We start from the raw sequence: 21,037 nt of genomic DNA on the forward strand, positions 1-21,037 counted from the left end.
GGGAAAAGGTATTGTAGGATAGCAGGGAGGCAGCAGCTGCTCGAACCTTGAGAAAAGGTTGTTCATCATGCTAGTCTATTAGAACTGAAGCTGATTCTTGTATGTTTGGTATTTGCAATGCATGAAAGGTAAGAAGGTCTGAGTCACTCTGCAGAATTCTGGCACAGACGAATGTGAATCACCTCTGACTAAACCACCTACAAGCAAGAAACTGAAATTGCTCAGCAGTTGAGGGGGAAGCTGTGTGTGTGCCTTCCTACTATCTTGGCACACAGGCAGCCTCAGAGCCTGTCATTGTTAGTTTGCCTCTGTAGGTATAGTAACTGAATTTTTTTCAGCAATGACTTTATATGTAATATATAAGCTGAATATATATGTAATATACATAAGCTGAAGGAAATGAGATTCCTGGTGATCTTTGGGTCTGGCCCACAGGAAAGAGAGAACATGTACAAATATTGTCCCTTTATCCATTTCAGGAGGTTGAAGATCTCTGCCATCCTAAGCCATGACCAGCTGTGAAGAGAGGAAGTCATAAAAAGTCCACGTGAAAAAATTGTTTTAAGAACATTTGTAGGTAGCTTTAATGCAAACCACATGCTTTCCTCTGAGCAGTAAGAGTGGTAAGATATGTGCAGTGCTTGAATCAAAAAGTCCTTGATTAAAAGCCAGTGGATCCCTTTGAAATGAGTTGGAACTGCTTTCACTAAGCAAAGATGAGAATTTAGTTTGTAGATGAAACAAATAAAAAGATCTAAAGTCTCCACTTTGGGTTTTTATCAGTTATTTTGGAGACACACCCGAGCAGAGTTTCTGCTGTTGAGACTATTCTCCATCCTGCTCTTCAGTGAGGCAAGACCAGGGAAGAGCGTTCAGTTAAGGCTGAACATTCAGTTAAGGACTGTCCTAAAACTGCATTCAGCCCTTTGAAGGCAACCACGAGGCTGATGTGGCCTATGGTGAAAATGAGTTTGACACCCCTGAGTTAAGGTAACATCTCTTCTGAGCTGTCAGTCATTAACAGCCTTTTTGGGTGGTAGCAGGTGGCTGGTTGTGATGGAGCCTCTTGCTCAGAGGATGAGTATTAATAGATGGAGGCTGTTTGCATTGTGCTTCTTGGAAACAGAGAAACCAGGATCGGCTGCAGGATGATGCAGTTCGGGGGGGTTCTGCTCCAAAGGTGCATCCTGCAGCAGCTGTGCTGCCTGAAGGCCAAGGATGGTGGGACTGTGGCTCTGCGCCTCCTTTTCTGGGGCTCTTCTGTGGCTGATCATGCAGCACATAAAGACGGCAGCACCCCTGGGCTGGGTTTGCTTCACAGGTCCTGCACAGTGCTGGTGCTGGATGTGACCAGCTGCAGGGTCTATCCGTCACCGAGCACTTCACAGCTCCTACAGTAAACCTCTGCTGATGTTGTGGGAGTTCTCTGGTATTCGATACATAACTGCAAATAATCCGTTTCCACAATGGTGAGACTTGTTTTCACATTCCTGAGAGTAACTGGCTGCCAGCAGTACATCACCCCTGCACTTTCTTCGTGTTGTGGTTTGTGCCATCTCTCAACTCTCTCATGAGCATAGCTCCATGCATCAACCAGAATCTCCACACTGCCTTAAAGTCTGAGTTTTCTTTTTTTAACTTTTTCTATCTTGTAAGCATTTTGGCTAATAAATGATTCCATAGACCAGATGTACTCATACACAGTCTCATCTCTTTGGATTTTTGGTTTGATTAATTCTTTGCTTTTTAAGGCTCTTCCTGGACACAAATAGCCCAGTTGGTCTTTAGTTGCCTCTGTGTCCTGCACTGACCACCACTGTTTTGGCAAGCAGTGAGGCTACGACAACCTGATACAGCTGGCTTGTGGCTACCCAGAGGTCCATAAGAGCCATCAGTCCAGTTCAAGTGTTTGCGACTCCTAGATGTGGCAGGAACTCTCCTTTACAGTGTAATAGGGTTACATTCACTTTTTTTTTTATATCTGAATTAATTGCCTTGTCTTTCTGTCTGATGGCAAATTTCATGTTTCATTTACTGTAAACTCTTCCGTTTTCCAATATATGCCAGGTTTCAGCATACAATAGATTTTTTTTTCATCCTTATTATTTCAAAAGAAATTTTATCAATAAAAGAAAATTAAGATGTGTCACGATGATTTGGAGAGAAAATAAATACATTGAGGCTAAACCTTCATCCCAATGAGACCTTGACAGTAAGAAATGCTGGGGCAAAAAATTCACAGTTTCAGAGGATGTGAAATAACGTTTGTGTGGTGGTTTTTTGTCATTTGGTTTGGGGTTTTTTGTTGTTTGTTTGTTTTTAATCAATTTCCCTTTAGCAAGTTTTTCCTTTTTTTCGGGAAGATAGTGAAATTTCTTTTATTTTGTCTTGTAATACTTGGTTACAGCTCATGCAATGACAGTCAGACTGAATTTCTGAGTCCTGTGACCCTCTAGGGTTTCACCCTCTGGATTTCAGCTTCACTGGCTTCTAATATATAATATTTACTGATTCCTAGAGCTACCTTTGTGTAGTGTGTTGAATTAATTACTTCAATTTGCTGTCCATTAATCTTGAGGGGGGACAAGAAATGATGCTTTCCTATTTGCTACCCCCCATCAGCTGAGATATCCTTAAGATTGTGGCAACATCCCGAGGGAAAGAAGCTGTTGGAACTGCCAGTAGATAATGGGTGCAAGTGGCAAAACATTAATGGATGTAAATGTATATGTTGCACTGACCTAGTCTCTCCTTCTGTGTTTGTGTAAACTTATGCAAACAGGTATGCTTGATATAAAGGAAAAACCTCTATGAGGCACGACTTAACTTTTATATAATCTCAGATAACTTTATATTATCTCTTACTGGTATTTTCAGTAACACCAATTACAAAAGCAAATAGACTATGCTTACCCAAAACCATTTTCAGTTACTATTTAGCATACTCATTAGAAATGGCTTATTAGAATATGAATGTCTAGATTATTTTTTGAAAAATCATTCTTCGCTTAGAGTACTAGTTTACCACTGACAATTATCAAACAAAGTATGAGTTGTCAACTAATATGCAGATAGCGTACTGGGTTGTTATAATTTCAAATAAGTTTTAATGTTTTCCCAATGAAACAGGAATCCTGAGTTCTAGTGAGTTCTGGTTTGCAGTTATGAGGGAGCTGACAATGGGATGAGGTTGTAGCACGCAAGGCTGGGTCTGAGCAAAACCTGTAATTGAAAGGTGTTTTGGTACCTGTGTAGAGCTGAATCCTCCTAACTCAGCTTCTCATACGTCAAAACGTTGTGTCTGTTTCCAAATATTGCCACGGTAGAGGCTAACCCTGGTTGAGCGGTTGACCCGGCACCACTTTGTTAGGGGTGGCTTCATAATGTAGCTTAGGTCAGTTTACTGGGTCAAAAATGTAATTAGTAAGAAACTGTTTGCTGTGCTCTGATACAGGGACATCTCTGGGTTGCTTGTATATGACAGTAGAGGTTGTTAGACTTCCCCAGTAGTCCGAATACCAGAGATAAGTTTTCTTTCAATACACTGTGGTTGAGGGCTCCTTCTCCTTTGTACTCTCATTTCGGTGCTTCAGTCTGATGTAATTTTATTATGAGCCATTTCATTGTACCTGCTTTTACAAGATCAAGTTGCTAACTGCTTTGGAAAGGCAGTTTATTTACTGCTGGTTTTGTTATTCAAACATGTAGACAGACGGAATAAAAAGAATATATGGGCAGTTTAGGCAAAGATTTATGGCTTCATTTTGTAGCACAGATGTTTGTATAAGCATTTACATTTTGAGGAGCTGTGTTAGTGTACCTGTTCTGAGGTTTATCTGAGTCTGCATGATATCAGAAAAGAAAAAGCACGTTTACTCTTTATGCGCCTTCTTTTCTTTGTGAATTTTGAAGCTGAGGCTTAACATTGCCGAAATGTGTGTGTCTTAAAATTGAATATTTCACTGAACTGGCATTTATGCATGTTGTAAAATCCACACAAAGACAGCAGCAACTATTTCAGACTGTTACTGCTGAACGGTTAGTAGTTGTCCTGGAGGATGTGCTGTCTGGTCCTTTTGCAGCTGTGTCCTCCCAAGCCACTCCCTGGCCTTGAGGATGAGCAGCAGCAGCATCCTCAGATGAGCAGGCAGGGAGCAGGTGAAGAGCTCCCCTGACAACGTGGTGGCTTCCCCTCCAGCCAGGGGAGCCACCTGCGAGGACGAAAGGTTGCACCTTGCCTCATGAGCAACCTCTCCTCCCTTTAACACTGTGGCTCATTTTGCTTCTGGCAGTGCTGCATGGGCAGGTGTACCGGTTTTGCACCCTGGAGGGGACATGGCTGCTGAAAGAGAATTCGACCCTTCCCTGGAGGAACCTGTCTGAGTGCGAGGCCTCTGACCAGGTAAGAGTTTCCATCTCTTGCTGCTGTGGTTGTTCAGGACAAAATAGAAGAGAAGAAAAATATAGTCATTGATGCCCACACATTTTTGTCCTGTCAAAGTAATCTTTACCAGCTCATCCTGGGTGTCTTACTTGAGTGAGCCTGGGGGAGATGGACATCAGGCCTCTCTCCTTCAACAAAAAGAGCATGGAAGGTAGACAAGAGCGTGTTTAAATATTCATGAGAGAGCCAAGAGAAGTGAACCAGGTAGTCCCAGCTGCGGTGCAGTGCAGGGGGCTCAACTGCAGCCCACCCAAACCAGAGGAGTGACCTAGTGTTATTCCTTTGCATTTTCTTCTATTAGCATGTTGTTACAGTGAAGTTCTCTCTGTCTTGTTAGCAGCTATTAAGGTGATTAAGATGAACTGAACTGAAGGATATTTGCTTTTCACCTTTGAGCAGGGGGCAGTCCCTACTTTTTGTTTGAGGTTTTTTTATCTTTTCACCTCAATTTGCCATGGGCCATGGAATAGGCTTGTCAGTGTTATTTCCTTGCTCTAGTGCTCTATACTCTGCAGGGAGCTGAGACACCTGGCAACAAATGAAGGAGAGCATAGGGATTTCCAGGGGACTTTTGTCAGCCATTGGCGTCAGCTAGTGCACCGAGTGCGTTCCCATGACACTGCTGTGTCCCACTACTGCTGTGAGCCTCCAAGGGTGTTGCTTTTCCTCACGTAAATTGAGTGTACTCTGTGTGTCTCAGGGCACTGGGAACTAGTGCATACCTCGCCAAAACAGTTCAAGTATATGAAATTCCCAAGTGCTGCAGGATCTGTATCCCAGTTCCCATTGCTCAGTGCCTCATTCTTCAGAAGGAATAAATGGCTGCAGACTAGAAGGAGATGGGAAAAGAGAGTTTCTAATTCTCCAGATATGTTAAATCTAACTTTTCGCTTTAATTTGCAGCCTTATTCCTTGTCCCATCCATGTTCTGGGTTATCCTAGCAGAGCATGTTATCTTAAAGCAAAGTGTAAGCCTGGTTGTTTGACTTTCCCTTGTTTGCCATTATGGTTTCCTCCACAGCTGTGTTGACACATGCCAAGGAGAGAGATACCTAATGGTAAGATGTGGTCATTTGGCACCTGCCTCCAAGTTTCCATGAACAGATCTGGATTCTAAAACCCTGCGTACATGGTGTCACTCCCTGAAATGTGAACAACTGTTTGGTTTCCAGCTAATGTGTATAGAGCCCCTTAATAACCTGCTTGTTTATGCATCTTTTACACGAGAACAAGAGGTCATTTTGACAAGTTTGCTTTGTATTATGTTGCAACTATTGCTAAAACAAGACCCAAGGGGTTTCTGATTGAATCCTTATAAAATAACATTGTTGACTTTAAATGTGCGATGTGATTTTGATCTGTATAGATGTTTTAAATTGTCAGATCTCAGTAGCTCACCTGAGCTTTGATATTGAAGAGATTTTTTCATAAGGCAGCTCTCATATAATTCCTTGTTTTAAAACATTAACCTAGCAAATCCCCAAGGAGCAGCCTGTATGTTCACCTTAAATCCTCCTGGCTGTGGAAAGTACATCTGAATAGCTGCACTTATTTCTGAAGTACAAGGAATATATTTCTTTGTACAGCACAGGTCTCAGGAGTCAATCGCAGAATTAGTAGCTTGAAGACAGGAAGTAAAATGCTTGAGTCTATTTAGACAAATATATGTACTTAGAAATGAAGCAGAATAGAGAATATGAATATGGCTCAGAGCCTGAGCACTAAGCCTGTGTTGCCTGTAGTGTTTCAAATACTTCTCCCAGAAGATTTTGGCCAGCGCTTTCAAGCAAGGGTCTCAGTGGTCATGTCTTCAACAGCGAACTTGAAGAGAACCATAGCCCAGAGCTGTCAGGGGTGTGAGCATCACTGCTGCTTTGGCCCACATCAGCTCACTCCCTCCCCAGCAGTGCTGTAGCACCAAGGTCATGAGATGGTGTTGGGTGATGGTTCATCACCAGGAGGTTGCATACTTGAGGCAGAAGAGAGACTTTTGGGGGGCCAAAAAGAGATTAGTTATATGAATGCAAGGCATGTTTTGCCTCAGAGTCAACAAATAGGACCTGTCTGGTTTTATTTCTAAGTACAGATGTAGCCAAAGGACCTCCCCCTCATTATAGCAGTAAGGAGACTTGCTTTAAGTGTTCAAGTCTGAAAACACCAGCTTTGCCATTTTTACTGCAGGGATGAGTTGTGTCTCTGCTTCCTGCCATCTGTTTAAGACTTGCTTGTGTGGTAATTCATGCCTCTCCAACTTTATTATGAAATAATGTCATATTATATATTTTCTAGCCTGACTGGAAAGCCCAACTTGTTTGAGTGAACACTGGGAGCAGCTGGGGAATTAAGATTAAATTTTTATTTCTTTAGAACATATGAAAAGTGGAAGACTAATTTGATATGTGCATTTAAACTTGAAAGTAGGAGAGTGACTTCTTGACTTCTGGTTATCATTAAGAAAAGCTAAAAAGCAGCTGGGAGAAAACCGAAGCCTATGAGCTCTGTCTTTCCCCACCACCCTCCTTTTTTTTTATTACTTTTTTTTTTTCTTTTCTCCTTTATATGCTCTTAGGATGCACCAGAAGAACAGCTCCTGAATTTATCCATCATATACACCATTGGATATGCTCTTTCCTTCTCTGCCCTTGTAATAGCAACTGCCATTCTTCTTGGATTCAGGTAACTGGTGAAGCTCTGAAGAGGGTGGAGAAAAGGTGTTGTTTTTCTGTATGATAGCATCAGACTTGACAGAAACGTTTGATTTTTTTTTTTTTGTCCCCTCTTCCATCACCTCATTATTTCTTTATCTTATGTCACTTCTGTGTTCCTTCCATCTGGTGAGACTGGCATACTGAGTTTATCCAGATATGCACCAACAAAGTGCATGGAGCGCATCAAAATTAGGAGACTATTGGTTGCACATACCAATGCTACACTAGGTAGGTTTGGTTCAAAAAAAAAAGGAAGAAAAACAAAGAGAAAAAGAAAAACAAAAATAAAAAACCACCAACCAACCAACAAAACCCGCCAAACCAAACAAAAAACAATTTCGGACCCCAACAGCCAGCAGAGAGATCTCTTTTTTTCCTCTATTAGTGCAAGAGGTGTCTTGATTCCAGCCAGACTTTCCTGTAGTTTGGGGATGCTCAGCACAGGAGACTGATATTTAGAACAGGCAAAGATGTGATCCTGCTCTATTGTGGGAAAGAAATCTCTCTGCCGTGAAGTCCTGTGCCCTGCTGCCATACACAGCCAGGTCCCATCATCCCTCTTACATGCTGATGAGGCTGCCTTCTAAAAAATGTATAGTTTTCCGTCTCTTAGTACTCTTGTTTGAAATCAGGTCAGGTACCTTCAGTGCTGTGATCCTTAAGAAACTTTCTTCCCTGAGTAAAGAATTATCATTGCCGGTTAATGATCATTTGTTCTGGTGTTCTGATGATTTGTTTCTGTCACCAAGCCAGTCCCTCTTCTTTTCTCCCTCCTAAGTGTAGGGATACCCCTTGCGTATTTAAAAAGATCAGTCATGCCTTTTAGGTTTCAATTTCCCAAACTAAAATGTCCCAATTCTAGTATTGTACCACACATTTTGGCACTGTATTATCCCTCCTCCTACCAGTGGAGAAGCATAGGCTAGTGATCTCAAAGAAGATTTAAAATGACTATAGAAATGCAGAGATATTCTCAGCCTCTGTGAATCCTACATGATAATTATGATTTGGATTTGTATGTGTTGTACCCGTGCAACTTTGGGACTCATCTGACAAAACACCAGATGGTCTTGAAGTCTCAAAATGTCCCCCAGGATAAGGGCTTTCTCCTTGTTTCATCCATCAATGACACTTTTTGAGTAATCTTAGCAGCCCAAAAGTAAAGGTCACAGAGCACAATGATATACTTTTTGAAAGAAGCAAGGATGTGCATGTTTTTTGGCAGGGAACAAAGAGCAAGTTTCTCACTGAGGATGGTTAGGAGAGAGGGAATTTTGATGCCTTGACTTTTGTGGAGAGATGGTTTTGCTTTAGCTGTGAAGCAGGGTCTGGAGAAGTGTACACGAGTGTGTGCTTCTGATTTTGAAAATGAGGTTTTAAAGATGTTGAAGAGGTTGAGAGCCTTGTTAAAACTATGCCATCAAACCCTTTTGTGCTTTTCCATGTAAACTGTCTGTCTGGAGCAACCTGGTCCTGGATCTCATGAAATACATGAGACCTACCCCTATGTGTTTTGCAGTTGCTGGATTCTGACTGGAACCTCCACTCATGGCCTCTGCCCAGTAGCTGTGCCACTTCAGCAAATGGGGATCGAAATTTAATTCAATGGCACCAGAATGCTGGTGTTCTCCACTTTTGTATTAGGAAGGCCTTTTTATGTTCCTAAACTACAGAATAACCTTTATATTTGTTTTTAATAACAATACAACAGAGGAAACAATATATCTCTAGTGTCCAATTTTGAATCCTCTGAAAGAAAAGGAAGAAAAGTCTAATTTCATTGATGAAACCTGAATTAGGCCCATAACTGCATGACCAAAACAATTTGAATAACTTGCATTGTTTGTAGCAGAAATACTCGGTAACTGCTTGCAACCTATTTTCTTCACTTGGCTAATTTACATATTTTTTCAATCAGGTTTAAGCGTGTAGCACTTCTGAAGGGTAGCAACAAATTAATTTTGAATTAAAGAAAAATAAATATTAATCATAGGTAAGTTTTGAAATAAGCCGTGACTTAAAAGTGATGCAAAAAATTCCATTTGACCTATGAAAAAAAGTTCTCCTTCCTTTTCAATGCAAAACTGGTAACTTTCAGACCAAGCCTATTTTTCTACCCAAATTTATAGAGCAGTAAAACTAGACATTTAAAGCATAAGTTCACTGAAACTCTTGATGAAACAATTGCTTTTTATCATATATTGCCCATATCTTTTAGCATCAAAAAATAATTATACCCAGTGTTACTTCCTTTGAAGCAAAGTGTCTATCCTTGCAGTACTGGAAGAAAAATATTTGTGGATGAAACTGGTAAAACACTGGCAGGATTCTGCAGTTGGATGCCATTTACATGACTGCAGTTTCTTTTTCTATTCCTCTTCTTAACACGTAGCAATTTTATTGTCATTGCAGCCAGCTGCTCAAATTCAGGAAGATTTTTTGTTTTGTGGGGTTTTGTGTGTGTGTGTTTGTAGGTTTTTTTTGTTTTCAATTCTGAATGCAAAGGTGAAAATTGTGTTCCTTTTAGTGCTACAGGAAGTATTTACAATTCCCCGAGGAGGCAATTTGAATACAGGTTTTTCTTTTGTTGTCAAAGTGGTAATTTACAAGTAGATGTTTTTTCATTGTGGGTTTGAGCACAGGCAGGAGCTGTACTGCACACCAGTTCCTGAGCCTTGCCAAGGTAAACCTGTCCAGTGACTTTGGAGTCAATTCAAAGAGATTAGATTTAGGATTATGTGAAACTTGAGGGGTTTTTTTAGTCCTTTCAGATGTGTCTTCTGAAAATGCCTTTATTTTTACACTTCTTAGACTTTTAAAATATTTTTTTCTGTACTCACTGATCTCTTTCCTTCCCCTAAACATTCACACTTAGGGCCGAAGTTTTGAATATCTCTTCCTTGATAGTGATTTCTTCCCAAAGACAGTTTGAAATCCCTACAGCCGTTCTCAAGTTATGGGATTTCCTCTGGTACCTCCTGATTTCCAGCAGGGCTCATTGTTCCCTCCCTCAGTCCTATCTGTGATGTTGCAGCTTTTACATAGGTAAGTGGATCATGACTGTGGTTCTTCTTTTTTACAGACATCTGCATTGCACGAGGAATTATATTCACCTGAACCTCTTCACCTCTTTTATCCTCCGGGCTATATCCGTCTTCATTAAAGACTCAGTGGTGAAGTGGATGTACAGCACAGCCACACAAGAGCAACAGTGGGAAGGACTTATCTCCTTCCAGGTAGGGGCAGACACTGTGGTGGCTCTCAGGATATTGGAGACATCACTGTGGTGTGTCTACATGACAGCAGGTAATTTCATGTTGTACAATGAGGGTTATACAAAATGCTGTTATTCAGTCCACGGAATTTCTCTGAAACTTGTAGCACAATGGTTCTAGTTCTTGGCACAACAGTTCTAGCTGTGCCACCCCAGGCTTGATACAGGCAAGTAATTGATGCTGTGGCATGTTTCTGTGCCTGTGGGAAGTTTGCCCACACTAGACAGAGGAAACACAAAGAGGTGGATTTTATATATATATGTACACGTGAATGCCCGTATCTTCTTCCCATGCTGCAGGTTCACTTCTGCTAGCAATGAAAAGAGAGCATTCATTTCCCTAAGCCAGCACCTTTTGTGATAGAACTGTGCATCTTGTATAATGACCATATTAGTTGGTGGTTCTTGGAGATCTTTATAATCTGTTAATGACAGAAAAAAGGGAAGCATCTGATTAAAATGTAAATTTGAAAGCATTTAGAAAAGCTTTGGAGGAACATGCTAATTAAATACTTCTAATCAAAAGGGAGAGGATATACGACTCTCTTGTGAATATGATGAAAGCCTGCCTTTCCCCCCTTCAGATTTGGAATGCAAAATGTACTTGAATCTTCAAAAAGGGATTTTCATTATTTGTATAGCTCTTGTGATTCTCGAACATGGGTACAGCATTTCTTGCCACAATACAGCATTGGGGTCGCAAGGGATGTGTCTTCTGATGCATACTCAGTGTCAGGAAAGGATGGGAGGCTTAAGCACTAATACCATGTAGTGAGTCTCAAAAGATGGTTGATTTCTTCTCATTTGCAATGTATCAATTGGCAGAAAATATCATTATACTTATCTTAAGTGGTTTGGAAATGTTCGCATTGGATTGTCACTCATTGCCTCCTCCTAAAAAGGCTTTATGCTTTCACACATGGTTTATTGAATAGTGATTTCGTCAGATCTGATGGATATATTAATTAGGTAATCACGTTTCATACTTATCTAAAACCCTGCTGGCCTGCCTCTCTAATTTACCAGCCAAGAGAGATTTTGCACTTAAATGTGATGCACTGGGCAATACCGCTGTCCTATCAAGAATCTTTTGATTTGGAAAATAGTCAACATTATGACATCCACTATTTGCTCTTCAATAGAGAAATTCTCAGCTGCAGAATAGAATAGTGAGGGAACTGAAAAGATTCACTGACTGCGGTTGGTGCAGTACCTTTCACCTGCTGTTTTCATCTTCGTGTTGTGCTTTTAAAATTATAATCCATTGCTTATTGAGAGAAAATGCAGAACATGTAATTTATTTTTTTTATAAGAGGAATGTTGAAAGCATCTGTCTGATGTGTACAGCACCTATTACTGGTTTCTGTCCTTTCAGTACTCAAATGTGATTAATTTAGCAAGCTTTGTTTTGAGGAGCGAGTAGGAGTGAGAACCACTCTTTTGGGTTAGTATCCTTTTTTTCTGAGCTCCTGTTGCATTAATTTGGGCTGTGCTTTTTTTTCCATCACAGGAATCACTCAGCTGCCGCTTGGTCTTTGTGATGATGCAGTATTGTGTGGCTGCAAACTACTACTGGTTGCTGGTGGAAGGCATGTACCTGTACACACTGCTGGTACTTTCAGTCTTTTCTGAGCAGAGAATTTTTCGGCTCTATCTCTGCATTGGCTGGGGTAAGTTAATCTTTCCATATGTCTGCCTGTGGCCGCATGCACTAGCAGATGGAATAATAGGAAAAAATAGTGTGTGTCTGTTGTAGTGCTGCCCAGTTCACGTCCTGCACTCTCCATTCCCTTTTTGTTCCTGATCCCTTCTCTTGTTTGAGCTGGAGGGTGCTGGGCCAGCACAGCTCCTGCGTGCTTGCAGCATAGAGGCTGCTGTGCTTTCATAGCAGAGGGGCTGTGCAGCACCACAGGAACTCCCTAAACCAGTAGCAGGCCCATGGTACTTTCCCTGCAACAAAACAGCTTCCCAGTATAAAAGATGTGCGGGTGATTCCAGGTGAGTGTGGACTTTCCTGGACTGCTCTGCTTCGTATCCTGAAAGTTTCCCATTACATTCAAAGATGTGTTAACTAATAGTGGTGCAAAATAGCAATGATACCTGGTATATGGTCAAGGGTTGTCAGTCATTGGAACAGGCTGCCCAGCAAAGTGGTTGAATCACAGTCTCTGGAAGTGTTTAAAAGATGTGTAGATGAGGTGCTTAGGGACATGGTTTAGAGGTGGACTTGACAGTGCTAGGTTAATGGTTGGACTCGATCTTAAAGGTCTTTTCCAACCAAAACAATTCTATGATAACAGTAGAGAAATGGTGGCAGCATGAGTTTGGGAGATGCAGAGGGGCTGCTGAACAAGAGGCTGCTGGCGGGAAGTTGTCAGGTTGGTTATGTGGGCAGAGCAGGTCAAGTAATGATTGTCGGGCAAATGAGTGGTCAGAGTGTCCATGCCATGGGCATGTGTCTGCTTGAGACTAAGGACAGTGATGCCTTGAAATCAGTTCCTTGAGCCACTCACCTTCTGCAGAAATGCTAAAGCTTCGATTCCTTCACTGTCTAGTTAGCCTGAAAATATATTACTGTTCAGGATTAACCCTATTTTTGGGATGATCTCCTGTGTGCTTTTATTGCGTTCTCTCACTTTCTCTTCTCCCTGCTCCTCTTCTGGTGGAAATCAAGTGACTTTTGGAAAGCTGAAAGTAAATCCAAGTAAATACTGCAAGTGCTTTCACAGATACTAGTTTGAACATTTAAGTTGCTTTGACTGTCCCTCTCTCTCTATGGATTTTCCAACTGTGAATATTCTAGCAAATTAGTTTGCTGGTAAAATGCATATATATGGCTTGCTGTGAATTACCCAGTTCTACCGAACAGTGATATGTGTGGAACAAGGGCTGTCCAGCACATTGATGGGAATAAACAAATGCAAGCAATGGCAGTCCTGGTGGAGAGTTTTAGTTACAAAGTTCTGTATCTTCCATTATTGTTTTATATAGGACATGCAGCAAAAGCAACAACATCTTGTATAACATTTGAACTATGTGTGTTTTAATCATATTTTACGAATTTCCATACCCTCAATTTTAAAAAAAATAAAAGGATAGGGAAGCTATCCTGAAGCACTGACTGAGGTGATGAGAGGAAATGGAAAAGAAATTAAAGCAAAATTATATCTAGCTGAATCCTGAGGGTATTGTGTTGTTTTATAAGTAAGGGATAGGATGGTTTTGATCTGAATCACTTCTAGTTAGAGTTTGTCTCTTGCAAATGCAGAAGGCAGAAACAGAAGACACTATTTTGTTTTCGTTCTTCATTTACAATGAAAGTTCTGCTGCTGCATATTGAATTTTTGGATGAGTTTGTGGATGTGAGTGGTAATGCCAGAACTTGGCACTGGTTATATGGGTTTCATCGAAGCTTCCTAGAAAAGCTCTACCCATGCCCTTCAATCCTCATCTGTACATTTTCTTGCTGTTCCAGCCATGGCTGCATGTGCAAACCTTGCCAATGATTCTCCATCTTCAAATGCAGGAGCATCTGCTTTTCAGTACTCCCAGATTACTCACAACAGTAACAGTTTTGTCTCTAAAAAGCAGAGAGATGAAGATTTTTTTCCACTCTTTCTTGCTGCTTCTCTGTTGATTCCATTTTTTTAGGTGCTCAGGTCCCTCACCAGGTACCTTTCTGCTATATACAATGCTGAGAAGATTACCGGGTTTTGAGCGGCATGATAGCCTCAGCATAATGCCGAGGCTTCAGAGAGACAGTATGTTCCTGTTTGCACTGAGAGTCTTGCTCTCTGAAATACGTTATCAACTGTAAAAATAAAACTGGATCAAAAAATAAATATCTATTTGATTGCAGAGCTGATTTGATACCCTGATCTTTTGTTCTGTTAATAAATTGCCCTCTTACAGGATAATTTTTTAACTCATTCATTACTCATGATTTGATGAATATTTGTTTTAAAATTTCATGTATGTATTGTTCACAAACTTAGTGGGTGTGAGTAATTTCATGTTGCTATTTCTTCTAGTTACAACTGAACTTTGTGATCACTCACAGACCATATGGTATTGTTTTTGCTGTCTGAACAGCTTCTGCAGTCTCCCATGTGATCACATATTTTTGCACTTGCACTTCTCTCAAATGTACGCATGAATAAAACTGTTTATTCTCCTCAAGATTTTTGTTCACCTGAGTGTTTGTACATGCTCTTGGTCATGATGTTTGCCCTGCTGTACTTCTTTTGCGGAAAAATAGGTCTCAGAAAAAAAAAGAAACTAGAGCAAATTATTTCCTAAGGTAGTCCCAAGCAAAACTGTGCTGGAAGGGCCAGCGTTCAAATAGGTGGACATGTCTCAATACCTAAGCTTTTGAACTGTTATATTAAATAGTGCTATTTTTTTAATAACTGAGGAAAAAAATCCACGTAACTGTGTAAATAAAAAAGTACTTCTCCCATTTAATGTCTAACATGATAATTTCATCGCAATTCAAAACACAGAAAGGGTAAACCTACTTTTCAATTATAAACATGTAAAAGATCCATACTTAGCCTGTGTCTTCCTTGGAACAATTAGCAGACAGTGGGGGGTGTAAAGAAAAATTAATAAATATTTCCAAAATATATTTTTGCTATATGATAATTTCGGGTCAGTTCTTAATGTTATTAGATGGTAATTATTCTTTCCTGTTGAAGTGTTTTATAAGGAGAAGAATCTGTTTAATCTCATGTAATTTTACTATGCAAAAGCTAGGAAAGTTATAAAATCTTGATAGACTTGAGGAAACTAATGTAGTTTTACAGACTGGGAGTAATTTATATTGACATCATGTATATTGATAGAATTCTATAAACCTTTCTGATGACTTGTGAGGTAATTTCCTGTAATGGCCATTTAGTTGCTGAGATTTCACACCATACGAGTCTTTGAGATGGCAGTGTTAAATTTTTCCTGTTTCATTTAATGTGGAAAATGCCTTACTTGTGTCATCTTTTTCTTTGTGAAAGCAGACTTCCATACATTTGTGTCAACCCTGAGTTCCACATATCTTCCTGCAAAAACAATGGTTTATGCCATTTTCAAAGCCGATGGGAAAAAAAAAAGAGCAGAAACACTAACAGCATCAACAAACAAAACTCTTAATAGGTGAATGGCAGAACAGGTAGATGAGTTGTTCCATTTTCTTTCCTTCAGTCTGGAGGTCAGCACAACAGCAGCTAAACAGGAGGATGATTCAGATAGTCATTATCACTTGAAGGAAAAAAAAAAAGCTGTTGCTATACATTGCTGGTACCCAGTGCTTCCTTCCTCTGGTGTAGGGGAAATTCCTTGCCCATTGATCTCACCTAGAGAGAACAAAACATTTGCAGAAGAAGCGGGGAAGGAAAATAAGGTAACTATGGAGGTCAAGATGATGACTTTTGCTTTGTTTGTTTCTTGGGATGTGCAGACTGCCTTTAATCAGGGTGTCCAGGACATCAGCTCACTGTTCATCGTGTCCAAGTGAAGAGTTGCTGAGCCTGACATTCACTTCAAGCAGCTGTGTCAGTGCTGTACAAAGTAGTCTCTGGAGAAGAGCACTTTATACTGTAACACCGCTGTATGTATCTTTCAGCAGCTTTTAGTGGAAAAAGGACCTGTTCACATTCAGAAAGGGGTGGGAGGTAGGAATGAGGAAACAGCAGCAACATCCACAGTGACTGTGTGTGACATCTAGGTGGGAAGAATGACAGGAGGAGACAATTTTCAGCACTAAAGGCTAAGAAGAAGATGTTAATAAAACCCTAAACATTCTCTGAGCTTCTACGGCAATTTTACACCCAGCTGCACTTGCAGCAGGGAAACTGCCATAAAAATAAATAATTCCCCTCCTTCCAGCCCTTGGCAATCCAAATTTGCTCTAAGGAAGACTACTTTGAGGGAATGAAGCTGTTAAAGGCAGGAAGCCTGGCTAGTGTGTCAAAAATCTCCATCCTGATTGCAGGAGGATCTGACTGGAACAGAGCTGGTAAGAAAACTCCCTTCTGAAGCCCACTGTGAATTCAGTGTAGCAGCAGGATACGTTCCTTGCACTGTTTCTTGTGTGTTTTGAAATGAAAACTGTGTTTCAGACAAGGGTGTGAAAATTTGCTTTATGTCCAGACCAGTCCTGGTAAGAAACACATCTGTCAGCAGTTTCTCTTAATTCTTTTCACACTTTGTCTTCTGGATTCAACTCTTTCATGTTATTCTGTTTCTTAGAAAGAAAAACATTCATCTTTTCTTCTCACACCTTCATTGGTCTTATTCTTTCTACATCTAGTCATATTTACTTAGCACTTCTTTCAGTTCCTCATCACACACTTCTTGCATTCATACCTCAAGCAGCTGACCAAGTCAGACCATCCTGGATGGTCTGACTAGATAAAGGGGAGGGTCAGAGTTCTTCTGGCAGCAGTAGTGTCCTTCTGGTTTGTGTGCCTGATTGTTTCGGAGGTTGAACTTCTCACCACATGGAAACCAGTGATGTCAGGTTACATCTGAAATGTGAGCTCTCTCCTACAGAGACCAGTTTACTTCAGGAAGAATCTCTAATCAGCACGTGAGGTTGAGGGGAGCCTCGCTTGCTCCTCGTACACCTTTCTCCCCTGAAATTGCCTTTATGTACAATGTAAAGCTAGATATATCACGTGTTCTTAAGAATGAAAATGCATATTGAGGTAAGGGAGTGAAGATGGCATGGACTAGCACCACCTGGTGACACCTTTCATGGTAACTGCTACTTAGTGGACTCTAGAACAAGTTTCAGCTTTTCTGTTCTGTTACCAAAATATCTCAGGTCCATTAAATGGAGAGACCAATTTCTACATGGTGTTACCAGGACATGGTAGCTTCCATTAGCAGCAGCAGGAATTGCTCTCCTCTCTGCTTATTAGGGACAGTGGGGTATTCTGAAAATGCCAATGAAACGGTGGTTCCTGTGCATAATTTCTCACAGCTTTCTTCTCTAGCCTACCCCATCCTATTATATTCTGGATAATGCCTGTTTTTCCAATGTGTGGGGTTTTTTTTTTTTTTTACTATGCAGACACCTGGCTAGGTGTAGAATATGTAAGATACAGTGAAAATAAGTACTTTGGGCTGCTTATTTATGCAATGGGATGTTAAGATGTTGGTTTGGTGGTTCCGTTATTTTCTTATCATCCATAATATATACTGTTATTGCAGCCTATAATTCAGATGCCCTGTCCTCTGTAATTTGAAGTTGAACTTTATTAGCTGAGCTGTCGGCATGCTTATTTCCTAGTGCACTTGACAGATTTTATAATCACCATGTCAAGATTTTTAGTCAGTTATTAGCCTGCAAGAAATAACATGGCAAAATGTGCCCCTGACAATTTTCAGAGCCACCCATTTCTTAGATCAAAACTTTGCGAATTTGGTACATGTTAGATATGAATTTCACTATTAAGTCTTGATGTCTCAGATTAAAATGTGGATTGCTACCATGAACTATAATGCAGCCAGTGGTGTTGCAAAACCAAGGCACTAGGGGCCTACATCACAAGCGGGAGTGGGCAGACGATGTTGAACTCACCTTGTACATGCTCCCTAATCATTTGTGCAATATCTGCATAGCATGTCATGTTACCACTCAATATATCAGTTCCCTCCACTGACAAACAGCCTTTATAATCTTCGTGTTCAGATCTTACCCTGTAAGTTTCATATTAAGATGTCTTGATTCTCAGCAAAGTCAAGAAAAGAATAATTAAAACTATAATTAGTTTCTATGAATCAAAGTCTCATGTGTAATTGGAAGTGGTTTGCAATGAGCCTGTTCTTAATCTCTTACGCCACTATCAAAGCAGCACGGAGTGCTTGGTAACTTTACTCACAAAATATTGTGTGCTCTCAATATCACGCACATTTATGAAATGTGTTCAACCACTTGCCCCAGTAATCTCTACTCAATTCGTTATCTTTACTATTATTCTAATTGTTGGTATTTTTTTCTTGCTGCTTTTTAGTCTCTTCTTTTTTAATGATTGAGGAGAATAATTGGTTTTCCATATCTGTAGTATTTAGCTGTTCTGATAGTAGAGAAAGAAAACAGTACAACAAGAGGGAAGGTTTTTGCTGATAACATGCACTACAGATGCTGCTTGTACATTTTCAGACACAACAGATCACTGATTTCCCTGTGGCTTCTGCTGTCAGGAACTGTGTATTTGCCCCGTGCAATACTATACTGCATCCCGATGTTCATATGGTCCCTTACCATATTGATTCTTAAGAATGTAATAACAAAGCACATTAAATGTTGCCCTTCAATATACGTACAGCATCGGACACTGTCCAAGTTGTTACACAGAGGAATTACGGACTATCTTGATCCATCCTTAGGCAGAAATTCCTCATCCTGCTTACTGAGTCTCAACTTGCTCTCCTTTCTCATGAGCTTTGTTGGCATTCCCTGTACTGAGCATGGGTTGGTAGATGCACTTTAAAATTATTTTTCAAGACCTAGGCATTTAATAAATAAAAGAAATTAATTTGAGAGCCTTTGGGATTGTCAACAAGTAGTGACTGCCAGCTTATTTGGCTTTTCTCTCTTCCCTTTACACCCCAGATAAACTGACCCACCATAGCACGTGCACTGTCAGGTAAGCGCAGGACTAAGCCTTTTCTCAAGACCAGATGCATCTGCTGTCTTTGCTGCAGCCCCTCACGTTCTTGCCAGTACCACAGCCCAAACCTGGGACTTCTCTGCAGGGGAGGCTTGAGCACACTTGCTTTGAGTTGTGTGCCCACGCTACCCTTTGCCATCAGGGGTACGTGAGGCTGAGTGTCCTCCAGCCCTGACACCTACAGACAGCCTGTGCTTGGTGCTACCTGAATACAGTGTAGCTGACCCACAGGCAGAAGTGTGGATGCAAAGGTTCAGGTCAGAGAGCATTGCACTCCTCTTCCTCTCTAGTCTGAATTCAGAGGCCAACAGAGCTTCCAGAAATTTCATTCCCTTGGCCTTTCTGTGAAACTTCCCACGGGAAAGGTGGTATATGCTGAGCATGGGGGTGACGGTCTGCTGTTGTTCATTTCTCATGTCTCTTAGAAGCAAGGTGGGGGCCCAGGCAAAATGAGTTACGTCTATTAGTTACTTGAAGGTTAGATTCCATCTCTCACCATTGACAGCCATCTGTGCTGGGTGGGAGCTGCAACCCTGCCACCAGTTAATTATGTTGCTCATCATTATGTGGGGGGTTTGTCCTTTTCTCTGCTTTTCCTTGTCTCTTAATGTTAGCGTCAACCTTATCTCCTCTCTCCCCAGGTGTGCCAATGCTGTTTGTTATCCTCTGGGGAACTGTCAAGTACCTTTATGAAGATGAGGGGTTGGTTTAGTTCTGATTTTTCTCATTTGTGCTGTATGTGTGCACTGGCAGGTCATTGTTTGCTTTCTGTTTGGTGTGGTTTGCTTTGGCAATGTGCTGAAACCTCATATAATTGCTTCTGTTTTGTCTGAAGGTCTTACATAACATTTCAAAAAGGAGCATATGTTTCTTTCTGGTCAGAATTTTCTGCATGTCTGAATGAATCTATCCTTTTGCAGGTCAGGGAAAGGTATGTTTTGTTTTTCTGTAGTTACAGTATCAACAGTAGAAGTCATCATACCCAACCAAGACCACTCCTGATATTGTGCCTTTGGCAGTAGCTGTTACAGTTATGCTTCAGAGGAAGGCAAAAACCTCCCACACGGTTCTGCCTGTGATTTGTAGTGGTTAGCTTATGCCTAGAAGCAGAGATGTGATTGCCTGTTCTTGTTTAAGCTTCTGTTATTTAGACCTTCTTAAAATAAAGGCATATTCTCTGTCTGCTTGTGTTAGTCTTGCTGAAGTCAACTATACCACATACAAGACTGCTGCAAAGCACAAAATACTTTTTGTCCATTTTTACCATAGTTCCTGGTCTGGAAAATGGCCTTTATATATGCTTTAGGTGATAAACAGCATCATATAATAGTTTGTTGGTTTTGTTTTGTTTTGGTTTTTTTTAGCAAAAGGGAGGGGAAAGTGACTTCCTCTTCTTGGTGACACTGACTGCCTGGAAATATTTAGATAGGTTTATTTGTGATGAATTAAGTAACTTTATGCTATTTCCTTTTTATTCTAAATGTACTATTTATTTGGTCTTCCTCTCACTTAGTTTCCAGACAACCCAGCCAGCACTTTTGTAGAAGGTGCTTTTTTAATTCCTCCTCCCGCCACACAATCCTTTTTGGAGAGATGCTGCAATGCCAAAATTCAGTGTAGTCAGAGCCGTTCCCAGACTTTTTTCTAGTGTTCATGAGTATTAAAAAACAGGGTTTTTTTTCCAGTGTCCTTCGTAGTACTGAACCAGTTGAGTCACAGCTGCTTCTTCTGGCTTAAGCAATGCTAGGATTTTCTGACTGTCCTTTTCAAGGTTGACTCGATAATATTTGTAGCAAGATTGTGCCTGTACTGATGAATTGCAAGTTTTGTTGAAATTATTAGAACAGGTATAGAGAACATGCGGCCCCTGAACAGGCGACGTTCCACAGGCACATTTTCCCATTGATGTAGAAAATGTATGCAAAGTGCTCATGCTGAG

At 40.7% G+C, this 21,037-nt stretch overlaps 1 protein-coding gene across 1 annotated transcript in view; it reads left to right on the forward strand.

The window, feature by feature from the left end:
* GLP1R (glucagon like peptide 1 receptor) overlaps positions 1–21,037 on the forward strand; it is a 73,168-nt gene that overhangs the window by 38,729 nt on the left and 13,402 nt on the right. The window contains exons 4-8 of the mRNA XM_065631505.1: positions 4,293–4,402; positions 7,014–7,120; positions 10,235–10,388; positions 11,937–12,096; positions 19,740–19,800. Coding sequence (XP_065487577.1) covers positions 4,293–4,402; positions 7,014–7,120; positions 10,235–10,388; positions 11,937–12,096; positions 19,740–19,800 — 592 coding nt within the window. The remainder of the gene's footprint in view (positions 1–4,292; positions 4,403–7,013; positions 7,121–10,234; positions 10,389–11,936; positions 12,097–19,739; positions 19,801–21,037) is intronic.

The sequence above is a fragment of the Caloenas nicobarica genome, chromosome 3, assembly GCF_036013445.1.
Source record: "Caloenas nicobarica isolate bCalNic1 chromosome 3, bCalNic1.hap1, whole genome shotgun sequence".
Lineage (NCBI taxonomy): Eukaryota > Metazoa > Chordata > Aves > Columbiformes > Columbidae > Caloenas > Caloenas nicobarica.